This window comes from Ictidomys tridecemlineatus, chromosome 6, assembly GCF_052094955.1.
Source record: "Ictidomys tridecemlineatus isolate mIctTri1 chromosome 6, mIctTri1.hap1, whole genome shotgun sequence".
Taxonomy (NCBI): domain Eukaryota; kingdom Metazoa; phylum Chordata; class Mammalia; order Rodentia; family Sciuridae; genus Ictidomys; species Ictidomys tridecemlineatus.
The window spans coordinates 98,064,868-98,086,259 of NC_135482.1; the positions used below are offsets into that span (position 1 = coordinate 98,064,868).

Here is a 21,392-nt window from a genome sequence, read left to right on the forward strand (position 1 = left end):
GTCTGGCAGGGAGCTGTGCTCACTGTCATGGCCCAGAATTACCAAAAAGTATTATATTGCATATTGCTACTCCAGGAAAAGATCAAAACTCAAATCCACAATGTCTATAGTTCCTACTGAATACACATCACATTTGCACAATGTTAACTCAGACCATCATTTGTCATTCACCTGTAGGTTTGTACCTTTAGTACCAACTATGTGCTAGAAACCATAAAATTGATATTTTGGTGCACATCTCCTTCCTGAACTCAAAGCCATGGTTTCTACTGCCCACTTATTATCTGCACTTATGGGCATGCAGGTCTAATAGCATGTTTAAAAAACAGAAGCTCTGCTCATCCCCATAATCCTGCTTAACCCATAGTTCTCTCCATTTCAAGTGATGTAAATTTAATTTTCTACTTTCTGGGGTCAAAATTTTTAGAGTTCTCCTTGTTTATGTTCTCTTCCACTCCAAATCCAATCCATTCACAAATCTAGTGAGTTCCACCTTCAAGTAACATCTGAAATCTGCCCACTTCCCATCATGTGCACTTCTCTCTAGTCTTTTCTTCCCTGGCCTATCTCAATAACTTCCTCACTGCTCTCCTGATCATCTCCCCTTGTTTCTCTACAACAAAGGGATCCTTTCAAGCATATTTCAGACCAATCAGATCATGTCTTTCCTCTACCCAAACCCTTAAGGGGTTTCCAGTGTTCCTCAGTGTTGAAGCCTGAATCTCTAATGGCACCTATAAAGCCTCACCTCATCTGTGATTTCATATCCTACTAATTTCCCCCTTGCTCACTCCACTCCAGTCACACTGGCCCACTCTGTCCTCTTGGAATACATCTAGGATGCTCCAATCCCTGGAGTAGGTTTAGTTTGGGTTCCTTTGTTCTGGAAGTACCTTTCCCCAGGTATCTCTAAATATTACTCCCTGCCTTAATTATGGTGTCTGCTCACATATGACTTTTTACTAATGAGCCTTTCAATAGGGAGCCTCCTCTCTCTCCACACCTTACATTTTCTGATTAGACATGGTTGATTAGCTCACCAGATAAACCTCTGTCCTCTTCTAATTTTTTCCATAACACCTATCAACCTCTATCATACTAAACATGTCCTTGCTTATTTACCTTACTCCAGAAGTTCAGGAAATTCATTTAAAAAAAATTATTATATCACTACACTTAAAATAAAACTTGGTACATAACACACAATACATATTTATAGAACAAATGTGATTATGTAAAAGCACTAACAATAGTAGAAATTAAAATCAGCCATGAAAGGAAGGCAATAATTATACCTTAAGGTCCATACTTGTAAGAAAGGCCATAAAAATTAGCACAAATATATATGATTAGTGTGATTTTATTATGATTAATTATATATGTGATTATATACGATTAATTTTTCTAAGAGATTAATCATGACTTCAGAAGAAACTTGGATTTCATCAAAAAATATGATACAATGTGTGAGAGAAATAAAAAGTCGAATCTGCATCATGTAGAAGAAAAAGATTTATAACAAAAATAGAACACTTCTCTCATTTGCCCCTCCCTTATATGTTTATCTTCTTTCATTAGATACTGGAGTGTCTGAAAAGCTGTCACTGAGAGTTCCTTTAAATGTGGTTGAAGGATCTGCCAGGGCAAAATATTCAGTTTTGGGTGAGTCTCTCAGACCAACAGAAACAGCTAACTCTCTTCACAATTCTAGTGCATGGGCTAATACACCAGGGTTAATGAAATCACCGACACTCAGTATTGGATAAAAAAAAAAAAGAACACTAAGCTAAGGATTGCACTATGTATCAGTTAGAAAAGGGGATTCAATGAATGTTGTGTGACATGGGATGCCTGGATATAGTCTAAAACGTAAGGAGGGTCACAGTTCTGTACCCTGATCTTCAAGTGGTTTGCTAGGTGGCAATGCTTCCTAGTGGATTTTGAAATGGTTAGTAGTTCCATTTTACAAGATGCATGGTCCTTCAGAAAAGGTGTTGTCACCTGCCATTCAGTTTCTTCCCTGCTTTCTTAAACATCCTAGAAACATCTGTTTTCTCACCTTTTGCTTTTCTTTCATTTTTCTTTCTCACCTTTTGTGCTTTCTGGTTCTTCCCTCCTTAATTACTGTAGCATCTCAGTTATCTAGTCATCTATTTTCCTAGGCCATCACAAACTATTTCTGTGTTCCTCTGATTTTCTTTTTTTATGAATTTCATTCACCAGGAGATATACTAGGCTCTGCAATGCACAACCTCCAGAATCTTCTAAGGATGCCCTATGGTTGTGGAGAACAAAATATGGTTCTTTTTGTCCCTAACATCTATGTCCTGAATTATCTGAATGAGACACAACAGCTGACAGAGAAGATCAAGTCCAAAGCCATCAGCTACCTTGTCAGTGGTAAGAGATTACCTCAATAGAAGAAATGTTAATGGACCTCCTAAATATCTTGTGGTGAACTCAAATCTGTATCTCCTTGGCTAAGATTTGGTAGTTGTCATTGCTGTGATTTCCATTAAGAAAATGTAACGTCACCATCAATTCTTGGAGACATCTTAGCAAAATAATAGTTTCCCTATGATTCTTCAATAATATTAAGGAAAAAAACCACTAAATTTTCAATGTCTCTGCTATTTCATACATCTTTGAAAAATTTCTCTTCAGGGTATCAAAGGCAGTTGAATTATAAGCACAGAGATGGTTCATACAGCACCTTTGGAGAGTTTGATGATACAAGACAGGGAAACACTTGGTAAGATAATTATCTCCACATGCTCTCTGCTGATCCTTGACATTTCAAGATTCTAAAGATAGCTTCTCTGATGCCTGGAGTTCTTTTATGGAAGATTGTTAACCTTTAATAATTGTCCCTACTAGTTAATCTCTGAAAATTCACCTGCTCTGATAGCACAGAAAATAATGGTAAAGTGAGGATACATAATAATAGAAAATCAAGAGAGTATCCTCATGTAAAAGAACAGAGGATGAAGCTTCTACACTGCACATTAGAAGGAGAGGAGGGAGAGCCTGGAAAGAGACTAAGGTGGAATAAAATCAAGAGAAGTCATTTGGGAAACTCAGTGTTAATGGGAGGCTTGGAGGTTCCCACAAAGCCTTCTTGAGAAAAGAGTGAAGAATACATCAATTGTAGAAAAACCAATAAAATTGAGAGAGCAAAAAGAGAGATCTAGACATTTGCTAGACTAGAGAATACCCAACCCTCAAGTATCATTTCCCCCATCCTTTCTCTCCTGTTATTTCCTCCATTGCATTGTGATGGTCTGTATCTGCAGGCAGTGAATGAAGTGAGCTTCAAAGGTGAGATGGTTTTATATCTTCATATCTTTTGCTGGACAGGCTCACTGCATTTGTGCTCAAGTCCTTCGCTCAAGCTCAGTCATACATCTTTGTGGAGAAATCACACATCACAGGTGCTCTCACCTGGCTCTCAAAGAAACAAAAGGAAAATGGCTGTTTCCAACTCTCTGGATCACTGCTAAACAATGCTATTAAGGTGACACCTCCCCTTTTGTTCTGATTCCTGAGGATTGTGATATGTAGGAGGGATTGATGCTCCTGTTGAGTCTTTCAGTCCTCATTATATGAACTTTAAAATCTATCAATATATTAGTAGTATTTTTAATGAAAATAGAGGTTTAAAAAAATAGAATTTACCCATGTTTATATCTGCACAATTCACAATATCCAAACTACAGAACCAGCCTAGGTATCCATCAGTGGATGAATGAATAAAGAAAATGTGGTAGATATATGCAATGGAGTTTTATTCACCCATAAAGAAAAATGAAATTATGACATTTGCAGGAAAATGAGTGAATCTAGAGACCATAATGTTAAGCAAAAATAAATCAATTTCAGAAGGTCAAAGATCATTTGTTTTATCTCATGTGCAGAAGTTATAGAGTAAAAAGGAAAAGAAAGATGGAGAGGATCTCAGGAAAAAATCAAAGGAGATCAGTAGTGGAAAGGGACCAAAGGGGTGGGAGGAAGGAATGGAGGTGAGGAAGTGCTGGAGAGTGATATGGTCAAATTATATAATTATCGTGTGTGCATGTATGCATATGTAGCAACAAAACCCAACATTATGTACAACTATAATGAACCAATCAAAAATATGGAAAAGAAATCAAATGTAGTATATAATTAAAAGTGAGGAAAGGTGAGTTGGGACAGACTTTTATATTTTAGATATAAGGTAGAATGGGAGAAATCAACAATGCAAAACAAACAAACAAAACCTATCTAGGGAAGACATCAAATGCAAAAGGAGAGAGAGCTAGCACACACTGGCTGATGAATGTTGTAGTGTTTGAGACTGTTGCCTCTGATCCTTCCAGGGTGGGGTAGATGATGAGGTGACACTCTCTGCCTACATCACCATTGCTCTGCTGGAGATGCCACTGCCTGCCACTGTATGTACAAGCCCCTTCCCTACACCTCCTTCATGAGTATAAGAAATAAAAAATCACATAACTATGACTCCCTGAGGGAAATTAATTGTGATTTTCGTGATATTTAATTTTGGTATATTTCTCTGGAATATAAAGAATTAGTTCCTTTGAGAAGCTACAGGGGAAAATATAATTAGGGGAAGCTAATTCATTCTCTGGTAATTCTAATGTTGCATAGACACATTGGCATTTTTAATCTGGAGTTAGCATGGGGACAGTTCATGAGCCTGGTTCTGGTACTTAAGGAACACCTTTCATCTTTACAGAATAATGTTGTCCGTAATGCTCTATTCTGCTTGGAAACAGCCTGGGGCTCCATTTCAGAGACCCAAGGAATTCATGTCTATACCAAGGCATTATTGGCCTATGCCTTTGCCCTAGCAGGACAACAGGCCAGGCGGAGTGAGCTGCTTGAATCCCTAGGCAGAGAGGCTGTGAAAGAAGGTAAGAGCTGTTACTGCAAAATTTACTTCTAACAATCACTACTGATCAAAATATGGGAGAGTACCTCTACTGAGCTCACACCCATCATGCTACTTTAATTATGATGAATAATTAAATTTTATACAACACTTTAATCTTGGGAAACATGGACCATTTTATCAATACATACATTATCAAATTTATGCAACTCAACTTCTAATACAAGACAAGTATATAGACACAGAGTCCATGTGATTGTCTAGAAGCTTAATTTACTTTTTTGGCAAAGATTTGCCTGATGGTGACTACTTAAGACTTTCACTTCATTTGTATCAATTTGTCTGGGAGCACTAACTATAATCATTGCTTATGAATTAGATTTTAAACCGTTCTCTAAGATGAAGATTCTGTCCTTTTCATTTCAAAGAGGATTCAATGTACTGGCAACGTCCTAGGAGCCCCCAAAAAGCTAAGACATTCTATCAACCTCGGGCACCTTCTGCTGAGGTGGAGATGACATCATATGTTCTCCTTGCTTACCTCACCACCCAGCCCACCCCATCTTCAGAGGACCTGTCTGTGGCATCACGGATTGTGAAATGGATCATCAAGCAGCAAAACCCCTTTGGAGGATTCGCCTCCACTCAGGTCTGTGGAGTGACCATGGGAGGGAAAATAAATAAGTTAACACATGTGATGACACAACCATATTTTAAGAGTTAAATAAGTATGTTAGTATTTATAACTTACATTTTCTCCATTCCTCCACCATCAGACAAATTCCAGCCTGTTTCTTCTATCTATGAATTAATGTTCTACCTATCTTCTAGCCTTTCATTTCTTCTCTCCCTAGTGGACCCCAAGAGCACAGGTTAGTCAAATCTTCCCAAAGCAATGCTTTCGTGGGATTATTTCCCTGAAAAAAATAAATCTTTATTTTTCATCCAAAATCTAAAATTATCTAATATTTTTCCCATAGCTTTATTGAGGTAAAATTAAATTAAAATAAACTGCACATATTTGCAGTATGCAATTTGATCAGTTTTGACATGTATGTAACCGATACAATCAATATAAAAAGCATTTCCATTACTTTTAAAATTTGAAACCATAAAGACAGTCTTTCTGCATGATTTATTACATTAGAAATCAACCACCTAAAGATACTTGGAACCCTACCCCCACATATCAACTATTTCAAAATTAAATGATACATTTATAAATATCTCAGAGGTCAAGAAAGAAAGCACAAGAAAAGTAAATAAAAAGTGTTTTGAACTAAGTGATAATAAAGCTTAAAATATCAGGACCTGTGGAATGAAACAGTACTCAGATGAACATTTATAACTTAAAGTACTTGTATCAGAAAGCTAAATTTACAATCAAATTATTTTCAAGTTGTGTAGTAGGAAAGAAAAAATAAGAATAAAAGCAAAAATATATGAAATATCGAAGAAATAATATAACTAAAATTTGATAAAAATCAGATAAGTCTAATCAAGAAAAAATAAAGAACATAAAAATCAATTTCATAAAAATCAATGGAAAAGGAGTTATCAAAATAACCCTATAGTAGTTAAAAATATATTAAAGTAACATTAAAATTGTGTGCCAACCTATGTGATATCATACATAACATGGTCTGTATTAGAGAAGGATTCATATGTTACTGAGAAGAAAGTATATTCAGTCATTAATGAATGAAATATTCTATATATGTCTGTTAAGTCTAAATTCTCAATTATATGTTTTACTTCTATAGCTTCTTTATTTAGTTTTTGTTTAGAAAATCTATCCAACGGTGACAGAGGCATGTTAAAGTTATCCAGTAGTTACCCAGTATGTGTTGTGGTATATTTGATTCTTGAAATTGAAAAGGGTTTGTCTGATGTATATAGATGCACCATTATTTGAGGCATAAGTATTTACAACTGTTATGTCTTGTTGATGTGTAATTCCCCTTAAGCAGTACAGAATGGGCTTCTTTGTCCCTTCTGATTAACTTTGGATTAAAGTTCACTTTATTTGATATGAGGATAGAAACCCCTGCTTGTTTACATGATCCACGTAAATGATATGTCTTTTCCCACACTTTCACCTTCAGTCTGTGAATGTCTTTGCCTATGAGGTAAGTCTCTTGGAGACAGTGTATTGTTGGGTCTTGTTTTTTAATCCAATCTTTCAGTCTATGTCTTTTGATCAATGAGTTGAGGCCATTAATGTTCAAGGTTTTAATTGAGCTATTCCTAGTTTGGGGGGTTTGTTTTTAATTAGTTTCTTCTTTGATTGACTATTCCTTTAGTATAGTTCCTCCCTTTGCTGATTTTCACTTTTTTTTCATTTAATTTCCATGAAATATTTTGTTGAGAATGTTCTGTAGTACAGACTTCCTAGTTTCAAATTCTTTTAACTTTTGTTTGTCATAGAAGGCTCTTATTTCATTATCAAATGTGAAGCTTAATTTTGCTGGCTACAGGATTCTTGGTTGGCATACATTTTTTTCAGAGCTTGTTATATATTATTCCAGGACCTCCTAGCTTTGAGGGTCTGGGTTGAGAAATCAGCTGAGATCCAAATTGGTTTCCCTAGTACATAATCTGATATTTTTCTCTCGCAGCCTTTAAAATTCTATCTTTATTCCTTATGTTAGGCATTTTCATTATAATGTCACTTGGTTTGGTGGGTTCTAATTTTGTACATTTAGGATCCTGTAAGCCTCTTGTATTTGTTTTCCATTTCATTCTTTAGGTTTGGGAAATTTTCTCATATTATTCCATTGAAAAGATTGTGCATTCTTTTGGTTTGTATCTCTGTGTCTTCATCTATCCTGATAAATGTTAAATTTGTTCTTTTCATGTTATCCCATAGTTCTTGGAAATTCTATTCCTGGTTTCTTAACATCTTCTCTTCTCTCCATGGTCAACTCTATTTTCAAGAATATATATTTTTTCTTCATTACCTGAGATTCTGTCTTCCAAGTGGTCTAGACTGTTGGTGATGCTTTTTATTGTATTTTTAATTTGGTTTATTGTTTGCTTCATTTCAAGGATTTCTGCTTGTTGTTTTTTTTTCAATATCTCTGCTTCTTTATTGAAGTGACCTTTCCCTTTCTGTATTTATCTCTGATTTTATTTCTTAAATATTCCTTTACTTTGCAGACCAGTTAACTGTGTACATTCTAAACTCCTTCTCTGGCATTTCTTCCACTTGGGTGTCCATGGATTCTGTTATTGGAATACCTTGGTTTGTTTGGGGACATTTGTTCCCTTGGTTTTTCATGTTGTTTGTGTTTCTACCATCTAACAGTATGGATCTGAGGCAATAGAGTTTCTACTCTGTGGACTTATAGTGTTCCTGAAAGTTTCTAGTACCTCACTGTTTAGGGGGAGACATATAATAACAATAAGCAATGCAAAGAATATATAGCATTAAACCAAATAGTTCCTACTATTATGTCTACAATGTTAATTATCACAATAAACAGAAATGATCTGATGAAAATTTTCTTGATGAAAAGTTAAAAACTTCTTTCCATTTTAGGGTTCAAAAGATTCTCAATTTCTCTTCTCAGCAGTTTTAGGTGAGATCACCCTCTGTATTTCTGGAGTGAGAGAAGTAATCCTGTAGGCAGAATTCCTGGAGGTGAGGTTCAGGCTAAAGTGGGCTCCATGCTCTTTTCTGAATGCCAATTTATTTGGAGATTTTAAATCAGTGCACCTTCAGCACCCAGTACTTGCTGGTTCACGCTGAAAGACTGGACCGAAGGGATTTCCAGTGTGGTTGGTACCAATTCTTAGTCTACTATGTCACCTTTGCACCCCAAGTTTCCTGGTCTCAGGTTCAGTCCTCCAAACAATCTCTCCCACCTGTACCCTTCTAAGTTCCTGGCCAGATGCAACTCTCCCGGCTGGTCCCACAAGCAGTTGGATTAGTTGAGAGGAGGTAGAGCCAGGTGGGTTTCCACAACCAGATGTCCCCTGTGTAAACCTCTTTCCACATCTGATTTTCACCTGGTCACTTAAGCACACTCTATGTCAAGCAATGTGTGTGTACTGGGCCTATATTTCAGGCCAAACTTGGGTTTCCCAGGAAATGCCCTCTCAGCTGCCAGTCCCTGGGCAGTGGCTGCAAAATTATTCCTTCCTGTGTCCTGAGAATGCCACCTGGATAGATGGCAGCTTCTTTCCCTGCACAAGGATATTGTGAAGCATGTCTTTCAGGTTTGTTGGGCAATGTCCTTGATCTCTAAACACTCCGTATCCAGGCATGCTTTAGACTTCCCTAAAAACACAGGTTCCTTTAATTCCCTTACCTCTTCATTATGCTCATGGAGGGAACTCTCTGGCTGGTGCTTCCAGTCTCTCTGGGCCACTGAGGATTTCTTATTTTATTATATGCAACCTCCTGTGTCCCTGATCTGCATTCAGTGTTAAGCTTTAAATTCCAGTAAAGTCTCCAACATCTTTTTGTTCACAGATTTTGCTGAGAAGCGACCTGTCTGCTTTTTTGATTTCATTCCATGGAGAAACCAGGAAAGCAGTCCCCTCTATTCTTTCATCTTGAGAACATCCTGCTAAAATTATTTAATGTTTCACCCCAAATATCTCCCATTCCTAGTAATCATAAATGCACAAATCCAAGTAGGCAGAGCCCTTTGGTTTTCTGGAATTGGCTCACTTCCATTTCCATGTCTTGTCTTAAACCCTTCCTGGAACTCCCTGATGCTTCTGTCTGTCTACAGAAATGTTCCTTAATATTCAGGGGTGTCATTTCTCACCTTCATCAGTCTTCCTTTACTGTTCTAGCTCACATTTTCTTCCGCCTTTTCTGAATTTTTGAACAAATATTGCTACATGAATTTATAAATTATTTAAATAGCCTTTTATTATGTCAGATCGTTGAGTCTTATTGCTATATGTGTATTGTAAGCTACTACAATGAAAAAAAAATATTTATTTTTTCCAATGTACCTAGAATGGTTCATCATTAAAATCTATATTTGAACTGAATTTAGATTGTATTAATGAATTGTTTTTATTACTAAATAATCCTGAATGAATATAAATTTGATATGGTTTACATTTAGTGTGATTTAGCTACCTCCTCTTCTGTTATTTTTTTTTATTGGTTGTTCAAAACCTTACAAAGCTCTTGACATATCATATTTCATCAGTCACTAGTATGGCATTATGTAAAAATGTGTATGTGTAACCTATGTGATTTTGCAATCTGTATTTGGGGTAAAAATGGGAGTTCATAACTCACTTGAAACTCTTCTGTTATTTTTGTACCCATCTTTTTTTCAGGATACAGTGGTAGCTCTGCAAGCACTCTCCAAATATGGAGCAGCAACTTTCACAAAAAGTAAGAAGGCAGTTTCAGTCACTGTCAAATCTTCTAACACATTCTCTGAAGAATTCCACATAGATGATAACAATCGCCTGCTGCTGCAGGAGGTCATGCTGCCTGAGATTCCAGAGGATTACCACACCACAATGTTGGGGTCAGGATGTGTGTACCTCCAGGTGAGACTGCCATGGTGTAAGGGATGCTGCAAATGGGAAAGGCTCAAGGTTAAAATTCTGAATGTTAAAATAGGAAATGTGTGCTAACAAAAGAAATGAATTGTTTGAAAGTGATTGTTAAATTTTTTGTGTGCAAAGATGTAGTATTTCCCCCCTTTTTTTTAAAGACTTCACTAAGATATAACGTCCTTCCCAAGAAAGAAGGGAAAGAGCCCTTCACTCTGCACGTTGATTCTCATCCCAAAAGTTGTGATGGAGTAGATGCTCACAGGAAATTCCAGATTCATATCAATATTAGGTAAACCCTAAATCACAACTAGACTTTTTATTGTAGAATATGAAAACTTTTCTTTCCTTGTATTTGGGGAAACTCTATTGTCCAAATTAATTATGTAATGGGTATGGAAGTCTTGTAGTATTTATTTATAAGAAAATTTTCTTCACCCTTACTGAAAAGCCTTAACCTTAATAATATATTGCCTTAACTGAAGAGTAGAATTTACAAGGGTGGGTTTTTCAAAGAACAATAACACAGATACAGTAGATAGAGAAACTGAGTGGTACAAATAAACAAGGTGAGACTTACATATTCAATCAATTCCAAGGAATTTTATTTGAAGGTTTATCACTCTGCCTTACTTCATAGTTATGCTGGTGAAAGACCCAACTCCAACATGGTTATTGTGGATGTGAAGATGATATCAGGTTTCATACCTGTGAAACCATCAGTGAAAAAGGTAAATCCAAAATGTCTTACAGATAGCAATCCCATGATAAAATGTGATATTTACATTGTCAATTTGATTTTACTAATGTCCTGGATCTTGCCTCTCTAAAGTATATTCCCACAGTTTTAGTGTAGGTCAGAAGATGATATGATGTCAGTTAAGATAAAAGTCATAAAAATGATAAATAATGTTCTAGAAGGCTTAGACATCTAGGTATGTGCAGAGATACTGAGTTACCTTCCAACTACACAAAAAGAAAAAAAAGAGGGTATATAAGTGCATGTGTAACTATCACATATATATCGAATATACATTTATATCCTATAGGTATATCATATGTATGGATATATGAGAGTAATAGGGTCAATAAATATTATCATTATTGTTATTCCTGAAGAAATAAAAAGTAGTAATTTGAATGCTCCAGAGAACTCATTTTGATGATAAATACCTAAAAACTGCTCTCAATATAGAATTTCTTCATTCCATGTTTCTGGCTTATCCCCTTTGTCCATAGCTTCAAGAACAGCCTGAGATTCAAAGGACTGAAGTGAGCACCAATCATGTCCTAATCTACCTTAGGAAGGTAAGACTTCATAAGACTCTGCTAGGTCTGTAAAACTAATAGAAGTTTTAATAAGTCTATCCAGACTCCAAATAATGCTTTTCACATACACAATGAGGAAGGACAAAAGAGTCACAAAGGGAAATGAGACAACTAGTCAGTGAGGTTCACTTTGCTCCATTTGATTGCCCACAGAAATTTTGTCCTTTTTTGTCATTGGGTATATTAAGAAAGTCACAAAATTCCCCATTCTCTCTTAGGTTTTGATAGGGATATAAAGTACAGTTATGGTATTTGATAATATTTTAAGAAAAGGAGATGTTAACCAGTAAAAAAGCTAATCTTTGATCCCAATTCATTTCTCCTCTCTCCAGCTAACCAATAAAGCTCTGAGTTTCTCCTTCTTGGTGGAACAAGACATACAAGTAAAGAATTTAAAACCAGCTATAGTAAAAGCCTATGATTATTATGAGACAGGTGAGTGAGATTTACATATGCTAAGCTTTGATACAAAAATCTAACAACATAAACAGTTGCATTAACTGATATGAAACTCCAAGATATTTCACTGAAAGAAAAGGCAAGTTTTGATCACTAAAAAATCATGTCCCTGTATATTAACCTCATATTTGCTCTGTAAATAAGTTTTTGAGTCATTATTATAAACTGATCATAAAGTAGAGATAATCAGTTCTCTCTACACTTCCCTCTAAAGTCACTGTCTTGGACTGAATTATTCTAGAAAGATAAGAAAAGTAGCAATAACTTAAAAACTACATCTAAATATTGATGTATAATATAAGAAATTGAATTTTTTGGTTTGCTTTGGACAGTCTCACACAATTTGGGGAATTTTGTAATATGTTAAGAAATTCTTCCATTTCCTCATAACTTTAAAGTCAAGATTTACCAGCACCAGAGCATGCTGCTACTGTTAAGACTTATCTCCTTTTTAGTTTAAGACAGGTTCATAGAGGAAGGCATAATTCCACTGGGGAAGACGCATCTGTGGGAATTGACTGTCCCCAGTGCTGTAGTGGCACACAAGCACACCATCCATGTCACCAGCCCTCAGTTCTGTACCCAAGAGCTTAGTTCTCTTGGTCTCTTTCCCCAATCCCAAACAGCTTAGTACAGAATTGTTTTCATTGGTTCTGTGGATATACTTTATGTCTATTTACTTAGCTTATAGGTTTGTTAATTGTTAATTAATTGCTTACTGTAGGATCATTTTTGTGTTTCAGATGAATACACTATTGAAGAATACAGTGCCCCTTGCAGTGCTGGTACAGTATAAATAGTAAAACCTAATGCCAATTTAAAGAAAATGAATAGGTGCCTCAGTTTCCCACATAAGGCTGCTGCTTAAGATGAGTGTGTTATTTCCATATTATAAAATCCTATGTATCTTTATAAATTGAACTAAACCATACATATTATAGAAATTCTCAATTAAAAAGTTCAAGTAAAATATAATTACTGGTTTCTAAAATGATTGCTTCTAGATAAGTTCAAGAATTTACCACATATAAAAACTAAAATGTCTATTATGTAGTTTACATTCTCTACCAAGTGTTCACCCACATCTATCTAGGATATTTCTGAATATATATAATTAAGGCTCAGAAATGTGTCTCTCTAATTATCCATATAGCATGAGAGATGCAATCTATAATACCTTCTCTTAGGCTTATTAACAGGGTCCAACTTTGACAATATTGTACTATGTCAAAATTTCTGTGTCACCTTTAGTTCTCCATTTCAAAATACATAAAAACTGAGGACAAACCTATCATTTAAAATGATCAGGTTATTAAACTTCTATATTTATAATTGAATATAAAAATTTTCTTTTAGTGGGTCAAATATTTTCTTTAATGTTTCTGTATATTCTTTTACTTTTTAGAATCTGAACAAGGAAATGCTTGAAAATGGAAACTTATGGATTTAATCAGAAAATCCTTAGAAATGAAGAACAAAGACTTTAAAAAGGGAAAGGAATTGGAAACACATAAAATTTATATGTCACATAAATTTATGACAACTCTATCTTTTCTGTTCTTGCATTCTTCTGATTATTCCCCATCATAATTTCAGACATTCAAGCTGAAATAGAGTCTATTATCTTGTGCCTTGTTTTACTATGGTTTGGAGATTTGCCCACTAAATTGCATATGTTGGAAAACTAATCCCCAAAGTTCTAGTGAACAAAAAGTCCAAGACTGGACAAACCCTATCCCAACATCTCCCCCAGCAACCTCTCCCCAGCATTCACAGTTTAGAACAACCAAGATGTCCCTTTTCATCTCAAATGGAAGGTACCTCATGCAGGCACAAAACAGAATGTTCCACCTGGTCAAGGTGCTCACCTGTGTCTGCTGAGCCCAGGCTGGCCCTCTAAGGAAGTAATGATATGGCAGGTAGATGGTATGCACACACTTCTCGGGGAGGCCTGGGACAAAGCCAGAAAGGGAAAGGGGAAAAGACAAGGCTTATTTTCTAAATGCTGAGGTGGACATCCCTCCCCACTGGGGCTTAGACAGGGAACTCAAGAGGCCAAGACCAGCTCCTTCCTCCTCCCCTAAGCCTAAGAATTGCCAACGGTGTTCCAGGTCATAAATGAACACTGTGTTGGTCTCCCAGATGGTGAATTCTGAGGCTTCTTGGCGGCTATTGACCCAGTCCTGGTCAGCTTCAGACTGGCTCTGTGGACCCCTGACTAGGTGTGGAACAAGCACAAGGAAGACGGAACCTCTCAGGCATTGGGTTCATAACTCACCCCTTACTCTGGGGAAAGTAGCCTTGTCCTTTGCAGGCCCAACTTTTCTCCTCCTCCTCAGGAAGCTCTCCTGCCATCCACATGAAAAGACCAAGATGCCCAGGATGGTCTATCTTCCTCCCATGTACCAACCTGGCATCAGCAGAGGACATGAATCCCTCCAAGCCCATTAGTCATTCCCTAGCCCTGGGCCCTATGCTCCCCACAGCAGCCTGAACCAAGGTACAGATGTGACTGGTGCTGAGGACAAAGCTAACTCCTGACAGCATGATGCCCAGGGCCTTCCAACAGCTACAGTGAATGGGTACTTCCACCACAAACCTCACTGAAATATACAAGACAGGAGATGCAGCCAGGAGCCCTTTGTGGGGCCAAAGGAGACCCCTACCATCCAAAGGAATGTTTCCTCAGTGGGACAAGGAGTCTCCATAAAACATACCCTACACACCCCATTCTCCATCTGCTATAGGAAGAGCCAACCCAGAGAACCAGACCTCTCACCTCCCTGAGTCTGAATTTAGTCAGGGCCTGTATCTTGGGTGGCATAGCCCAGGGGCCAATCACACTCCTTGCCCTCCTCAGCTTTGTCCACAGCTGCCTGATCTCTGGATTGTCACATCCACTGTGTTGGGCAAGATTTGATCTGCCTCAAGAGACAAGTGTCCAGTTTGAGCTCCAAATTTTATTTTTGGATAACAGTCTTGAAAGCTAGGCTTCCTGCTGAAAGGGGAAAGGATTTTTCTGCACATCAAGCTGAATACTCAGCCTAAGAAGAGTGCCCTGCCCCACCAGGTGTAGGGAGGCCCTGGGACACCCAGGGGAGATCTTCAGGAAAAGCCTTGTCAGCTTGGCCCAGGGCCTGGGAAGGAACTCAGAGGGAGGGAAACCAGAAACCACCCATGGGAGCATTTCCTCTCCTAGGGATTTCAGTAGGGTGGAGGGTCTACACAGATGACATGATGTGACCCTCCAAATTGTTCTCACTTCCCTATAGTCTATGGGTGCTCAACAGGCCCACAAAGGGGGAAATGTAGAGTCCATTCATTGACCATGGTGCCAAAAAGCTACTCAGGGAATTAGGAGAGACTAGGCACTCCACAGTGGCCATCAGAGAAAGGGGGGCTCTGTCAAGACCACCAGGGTTACAAAAACTCCAGAGACCTTTACCTAGCCACAAGATACAGATAGCTTTGGGGAAGAAGGAATTGAAGAGAAAGGATGAGATATGGTAGATGTGGACAGTCCCACAGTTTATACCTTGAACTGACCAGTTCCCTCAGTGACAGAGCAGAAGACAGAGTTTACAGTTTGTCCATCAACAATAGAAATAGATGGACTGGGGATTTAACTTAGTGGTCAAGTGCTTGTTTAGCATGTATAAGGCCCTGGGTTCAATTTCCGGTACCCCCACATATACCCACACACCAAAATAATGGATCTTGACACATGAAAACTCCCTGTGTTTGCAGGGAGTTTGGGTGAGGCTTTACACAGAAAGTGAAACTTCAGAGCTCCACCTGACCTGGATTTGGGTAGGTCTTGGTCTTTACGTTTGCAACAAGAGGAAGTCATTAGTGATAAAGGCACATCTTAGCTACTGGACACACGTGGCCACTTCTACTTCCTATCTCTTCAGAGGAAGTCTACTCAACCCTCACATTCCCCCGTGTGTAAAGAAACCAGAAATAGCTAATCAAACAAATCCTCCACTTGCATCTCTAGATATGTATGAGGAAGAAAAATTGCAGCAAGTGTTCAGGGGATATTCACCTGTGTTTTTTCCCCACACTGATCCCCTCATTTTGTTGCTTGGTTTGGTTGGTCAGTTGGTGGGTCTCCTAAGAAATTTTGTCTCCAAATAAATCCAGAGCCCAAACTGTGAACCTCATTCCTCTTTTAAGACTGAAAGGAGAAGGACCCAGGAGCACCTGAGGGAACTCATATTCTAAGCTCAGGTCTCTAAGAAATCAATACCTGAAAAAGGATAAGCCTGGAATCACTCTGGTTAAATTATTGGAAAATCAATTGCTGAGCCCAGAGAGAGAAATCTAGGATTTGAGGCAGAGTCGGATTAGGGAAAGGGAAACTCTTAGGAAGTGAGACCACTCTTCTGCTACCAGACTCCTCCCTTGGCTTTTCCTGGCTCTTCTCCTGGTTTTCTCTAATGCTATAGCCACGGAGGTGAAAGCCAGCCAGATAAGTATACATGTGTTCACATGTGCTGTGTGCATGTGTGTGTGTGTGTGTGTGTGTGTTATACATGCATGCTCAAGTGCATGGGTATGTACATAATAGGCATGAGTATCTGTTGGTGGGGAAGGTTGCAAGGCTGTGTGTGTGCAAATGTGTCTGCACACCTATGCACATACATTTGTTTGTGTATGTGTAGGTGTGTGTTAATTTGGGGTGTCAGTCAAGGAAAGAATGCACCCCTATTTTGCAGGGGAATCTTATCCTCACTATCCTTCTATGCAAAAGAAAAAATGAAAAAAAAAACACTACCTTCACCTTTAAGAAAAATTATGAAAATAAAGTAATATAGTTCTTTTTATTATCCACACTTTCAATCAAGACCCAGCCCCACTCATGGAGGGCAGAGGAGCCAACCTTGCAGCCTGGATAGCAGCCTTTATCCCCCTGCCATTGCTCTCCCTTTCCTGTGCTACTGGATAGAACTCTCTTTCCCACCCCAGCAAAAAAAGGACTAAAAGATGCTGAGGATTCTCTCAGATAAATAGTTGAACAGAGGGGCTATAGAGAAGGGGGCAAATGCTCCAGACAATTGGGGCTTTTTGACTCTGATGCCTGTGGAAGAAGAATTTAGCTTCTGGACTTGCATCTGATACTCCTCCTTGGGGTGAGGACAGGGCTCTCAGACTGCAATGTCCCTAGGGTATGCAACGAAGGGCATGGACTCAGAATAAGGGGATTAGTTGCTCAAAATCAAGTCAGGTCCCCTCCCAATCACATATCCTGACCTTATCTGAGCCACACCTCCCCTGAGGCCTTTCAACTAAACCCTCCAAATGTCATGCCCAGTTTCCTTGTCCACTCCCCCTGATCAAAATCCACATTTCTCCACATTTCCTCCTCTTCAAATTCAGAATAGCCTCCTCAATATTGATGTGATTAGCAAAGTACATTGGGAGGAACAAAGGGCATCTTTAGTACAGAGACAGCCAGTATCTGCATTTCCTAGAGCTTCCATAACAAAGTACTGAAACTTTTGTGACTTTAAACAGAAATGTACTATCTCATTGTTCTGGAGGCTAGAATTCTTAAATCAAGGTGTTAGCAGGGTCATTTTTCCTCTGAAAGCTGTTGGGAAGGATCCTTTCTTGCTTCTTTCAGCTTCTAGTGGCTTGCTATCAATCATTAGTGTTCCTTGGCTTGCAGTATTAGAGAAACGATGATCTAAAAAATACTTATTAAAGCATGGGAAGATACTTTATCCAGGACCATCATAATAGGTATAGAGACTATTGCAATAGGGTCTTAGGCTGGGGCAGAGTGGTGAAGTGTCCATGAGTTCATTCCCCAATGCCACAATTTAAAAAGACAAAAAAATCACTTAGTGTGTCATTGTTGGTTCTTTGCTAACTGAAGAAGAAAAATTTCAATAGTTCTATAGAACTTTTCTAGTTCCCCCAGTGCTGGGGATTTAACCCAAAACCATGCTAAACTAGTGTTCTACAATAAGCTATGACCCCAGTCCACTGTGGCTCAGTGGTTATGTGTCCCCAAGTTCAATCCCTGGTACCAAAAAAAAAAAAGAAAGAAAGAAAGAAAAGAAGGTCAGAGTTTCTCTGATCATTACCAACATCTATTTTTATTTATCCTATGAATGAATCCCCTCCACAGTATTATCTCATTTAAAATCTCAGCAACTTGAAGCCAAAATCTATACGTGCCATTGTCCATAACCTCACAGCTGTGCAATCCATGAATTTAGATGGTGTATTATCTATATTAAAATGTTCTCTTCATGAGAAAAAAAAGTTAATTGGATAACAGTAATTATGCAAACACTCATTGGCAAGCCTTTGCAACATTCCACAACTTTTGCATGGCTCTCACCTTCCTTCATGCACCCTCACAGTTCTAGTGGCCATTCATTTCTTTGTGCTGCCCTTGTGACAGATTGAGGAAACCTGACCAGAAGTTTGTAACTTTCTTAATGTCTTCTACCATATGAGAAGCAAGGCTGTATGATTCGAGTTATTCTGATTTTTCCAAGTTCTCCCATTTTGGGGACCCTACAAAACAGTCTTGGCAGTCTTTCTGCAAGAGCTGTACCATTTATTTACTTCATGAGGGCAGGCTGGGAAGGGCCTTGCAACTGTCAGTGTTTGGCCTGTGCTCTGCTCATCATTTCCTGATTTCTATAAACGTGCTGTATAGGCTCCATCTAAGTGCCAAGTATCTTCTACTAAAGAAAAATAAGAAAAATAAAGTTGTATCCAGGGTCAGGGCTTCTAATTGCAGCCGATTTCTTCCCTTTACATGCTAAATGATTATGTGTGTGTGTGTGTGTGTGTGTGTGTGTGTGTGTGCTCGCGCATACAGAATGGCCATCAGTGCTAATGATCTTCCATTATCTTTCCTGGTTAATGTGCCAAGTGTCTACGCAGGGAAGCAAGGCTAGGCAATCTCGCAGAGGAATCACCACCAGGTATTGGGTGAACCAGGTACATGCCGCACCATGATACATATTTCTCTCTTCCCTTCTCCTACCATTTGAACTTTCTTTCCCTTCACCTTTGCTGAGGCCACTGGCCTGGAGTGGGGATGTGGAATGAGCTGGGAATACCCTGGGCATTGCTGGTCCTCTCCACACTGAAAGACCTCGACTTGGCAGTCTTGACAAGGCCCATCTTGCTCAATGGACAGATGACTTCCCAGTGTCCACTCTTCCTTTTCCAACTTTGACCTTGGTAACAGTGTTCAGGTCTTTAGTAGAGAAGAATGAAATTTACCCACTGTATTGTAGTTTCCTAATTTATCAAGAGAGCTCCATGGAGAGAGCTGGAAACTACATCCACCTTTCCATCTTCACATGAGTCTATTTAACCCCCACCTCGCTTATTGTGTTTGCCTGCTTTCAACATACTAGGTCTGTGATTACAACAGAAATGCCCTCACCAAACAGCTCAGGTGGGAATTGTTCTCAGAGATATTTGCCAAAGACTTGTCATACTTTCCAATGAGCTGCTGGCCCAGGTGACACTCACCCTGTTCCCATCTCTCCTAAAAGGACATTTTAGAGTGATATTGCTGTGTCAATAGACATATTTTGCCCTACAAAATAAGGAGAATGTGCAATTTCAATGCAAGTTTTGACATTTTAAGATGACTGGTTTACTGTCTCTTTACCCAGGAAAAGGAAGTTGAAGCATATCTTCCCAGTGAAGACTGTGCCATAAATCTGTTTGTTCAGAGTGATTTTTATCAAGAGAATGGTTTTAAATTCTTATGCATATGTGTTATTGCCAGCCCCCAAAAGGAAAGAAGAAATTTATTTTTGCTTGGCCTTATTTTTTTTTTACTGTGGCCATCGTCTTTTATTTATTTTTTCCTACAGATTAAATTGCCTCGTGCAAGCAGAGCTCAGTGATTCTAGCTAGTAATCCCATCAACGCAGGAGGCTGAGATAGGAGGATTGCAAGTTTGAAGCCTGCCTCCCGCACATAGGGAGACACATACATAAAAGAGGCATGGATGTAGCTCAGTGGTGGAGCACTTGCCTAGTGTAAATGAGGCCCCAGGTTTCATTCCCAGTACTGTGTTATAATAATAGTCATTAGAATAATCATTTACAATTCAAAAATTAAAGTGCCTCATCTACTGTCTTCTTACTTCACTAAGTTCAATTTATTGCTATCTCTGTCTCATCTCCTCATAAATTCTGCAATTAATTAGTAATTTTAGAAATTAAGTTCCTTTAAGAATTTTACGTAAACAACAGGTTCATTTCCTCTCTCTCTCTCTCTCTCTCTCTCTCTCTCTCTCTCTCTCTCTCTCTCTCACACACACACACACACACACACACACACACACATCACATTCCATGAGCTCTGCTTGTTACAACTCTGGTTTGTTCAATTTAGCATTGAGGATTGGTCTGGCTCCTCCTTTGCTCTCCTGTCCTCTACCTTTTGTCCATTTTCATATCTACAAATTCTACTTTCCACCACAAGCAATGTGTCTTGGAAAACATACTGAGGAGAGAAGAAAATGAGATTTGAAGATAACCAGTGATTCATTTTCCTTCCTATTTGAAGATAACCAGTGATTCACATTTCTTCATAATGTGGTAACATTATGCTGTTGACTTAAGCGTGATCACTTCAGACAATCACTATTGTCTTCCTCTTCAGCACATACTTACTTGGTTCATCTCTAGGTTGTGCAAACCTGATCATAACATTGAGAGAACACTGCATATTCTAGTCACCTCTTAGCACAGCTAACAAACTTGCTACAAAATGAACCCAGGCTTTAATGCTAAGGCATCCTGGAGCACCTCAGCAGGTGATGCTGGACCCTGAGAGCTGAAGTCAGGAAGGATTTGACTGAAAGCATGAAAAAAATCCACATGATTTAGATGTGCTAAGTGTCTAGCAGAGAAGGAAGACTTTTTATCTTTAGCAAAGGAATTTCTGGCACTTAAGAAACTGAAAACATTGAGAAAACATTCTTAGAATTAAAGTCAAACCCCAGCTATTTACACACTAAGATTATATTTTTGGAGAAAAATTCACCAGCTCAGAGGATATACCCAAGTTTTCATGACTGATATGTGAAGTAGAGAATATTTATTTTTGTTATAGTGGAATTCTTTAATTTTAGTTTGGAAAAAGGTTGATAACTCTGCTTTTATGAGCACTGACAGCCATTCTG

At 38.3% G+C, this 21,392-nt stretch overlaps 1 protein-coding gene across 1 annotated transcript in view; it reads left to right on the forward strand.

Moving 5' to 3' along the window:
- LOC120888566 (pregnancy zone protein) overlaps nt 1–13,762 on the forward strand; it is a 43,966-nt gene extending 30,204 nt beyond the window's left edge. Inside the window, exons 23-36 of the mRNA XM_078015268.1 lie at nt 1,579–1,662; nt 2,224–2,400; nt 2,665–2,752; nt 3,358–3,514; nt 4,359–4,433; nt 4,739–4,916; nt 5,323–5,543; nt 10,202–10,420; nt 10,588–10,718; nt 11,067–11,157; nt 11,666–11,734; nt 12,088–12,190; nt 12,958–12,999; nt 13,620–13,762. Of these exons, the coding sequence (XP_077871394.1) occupies nt 1,579–1,662; nt 2,224–2,400; nt 2,665–2,752; nt 3,358–3,514; nt 4,359–4,433; nt 4,739–4,916; nt 5,323–5,543; nt 10,202–10,420; nt 10,588–10,718; nt 11,067–11,157; nt 11,666–11,734; nt 12,088–12,190; nt 12,958–12,999; nt 13,620–13,642 (1,658 nt within the window). The 3' untranslated portion in view covers nt 13,643–13,762. The remainder of the gene's footprint in view (nt 1–1,578; nt 1,663–2,223; nt 2,401–2,664; nt 2,753–3,357; nt 3,515–4,358; nt 4,434–4,738; nt 4,917–5,322; nt 5,544–10,201; nt 10,421–10,587; nt 10,719–11,066; nt 11,158–11,665; nt 11,735–12,087; nt 12,191–12,957; nt 13,000–13,619) is intronic.
- The last annotated feature ends 7,630 nt before the right edge of the window (nt 13,763–21,392 follow it).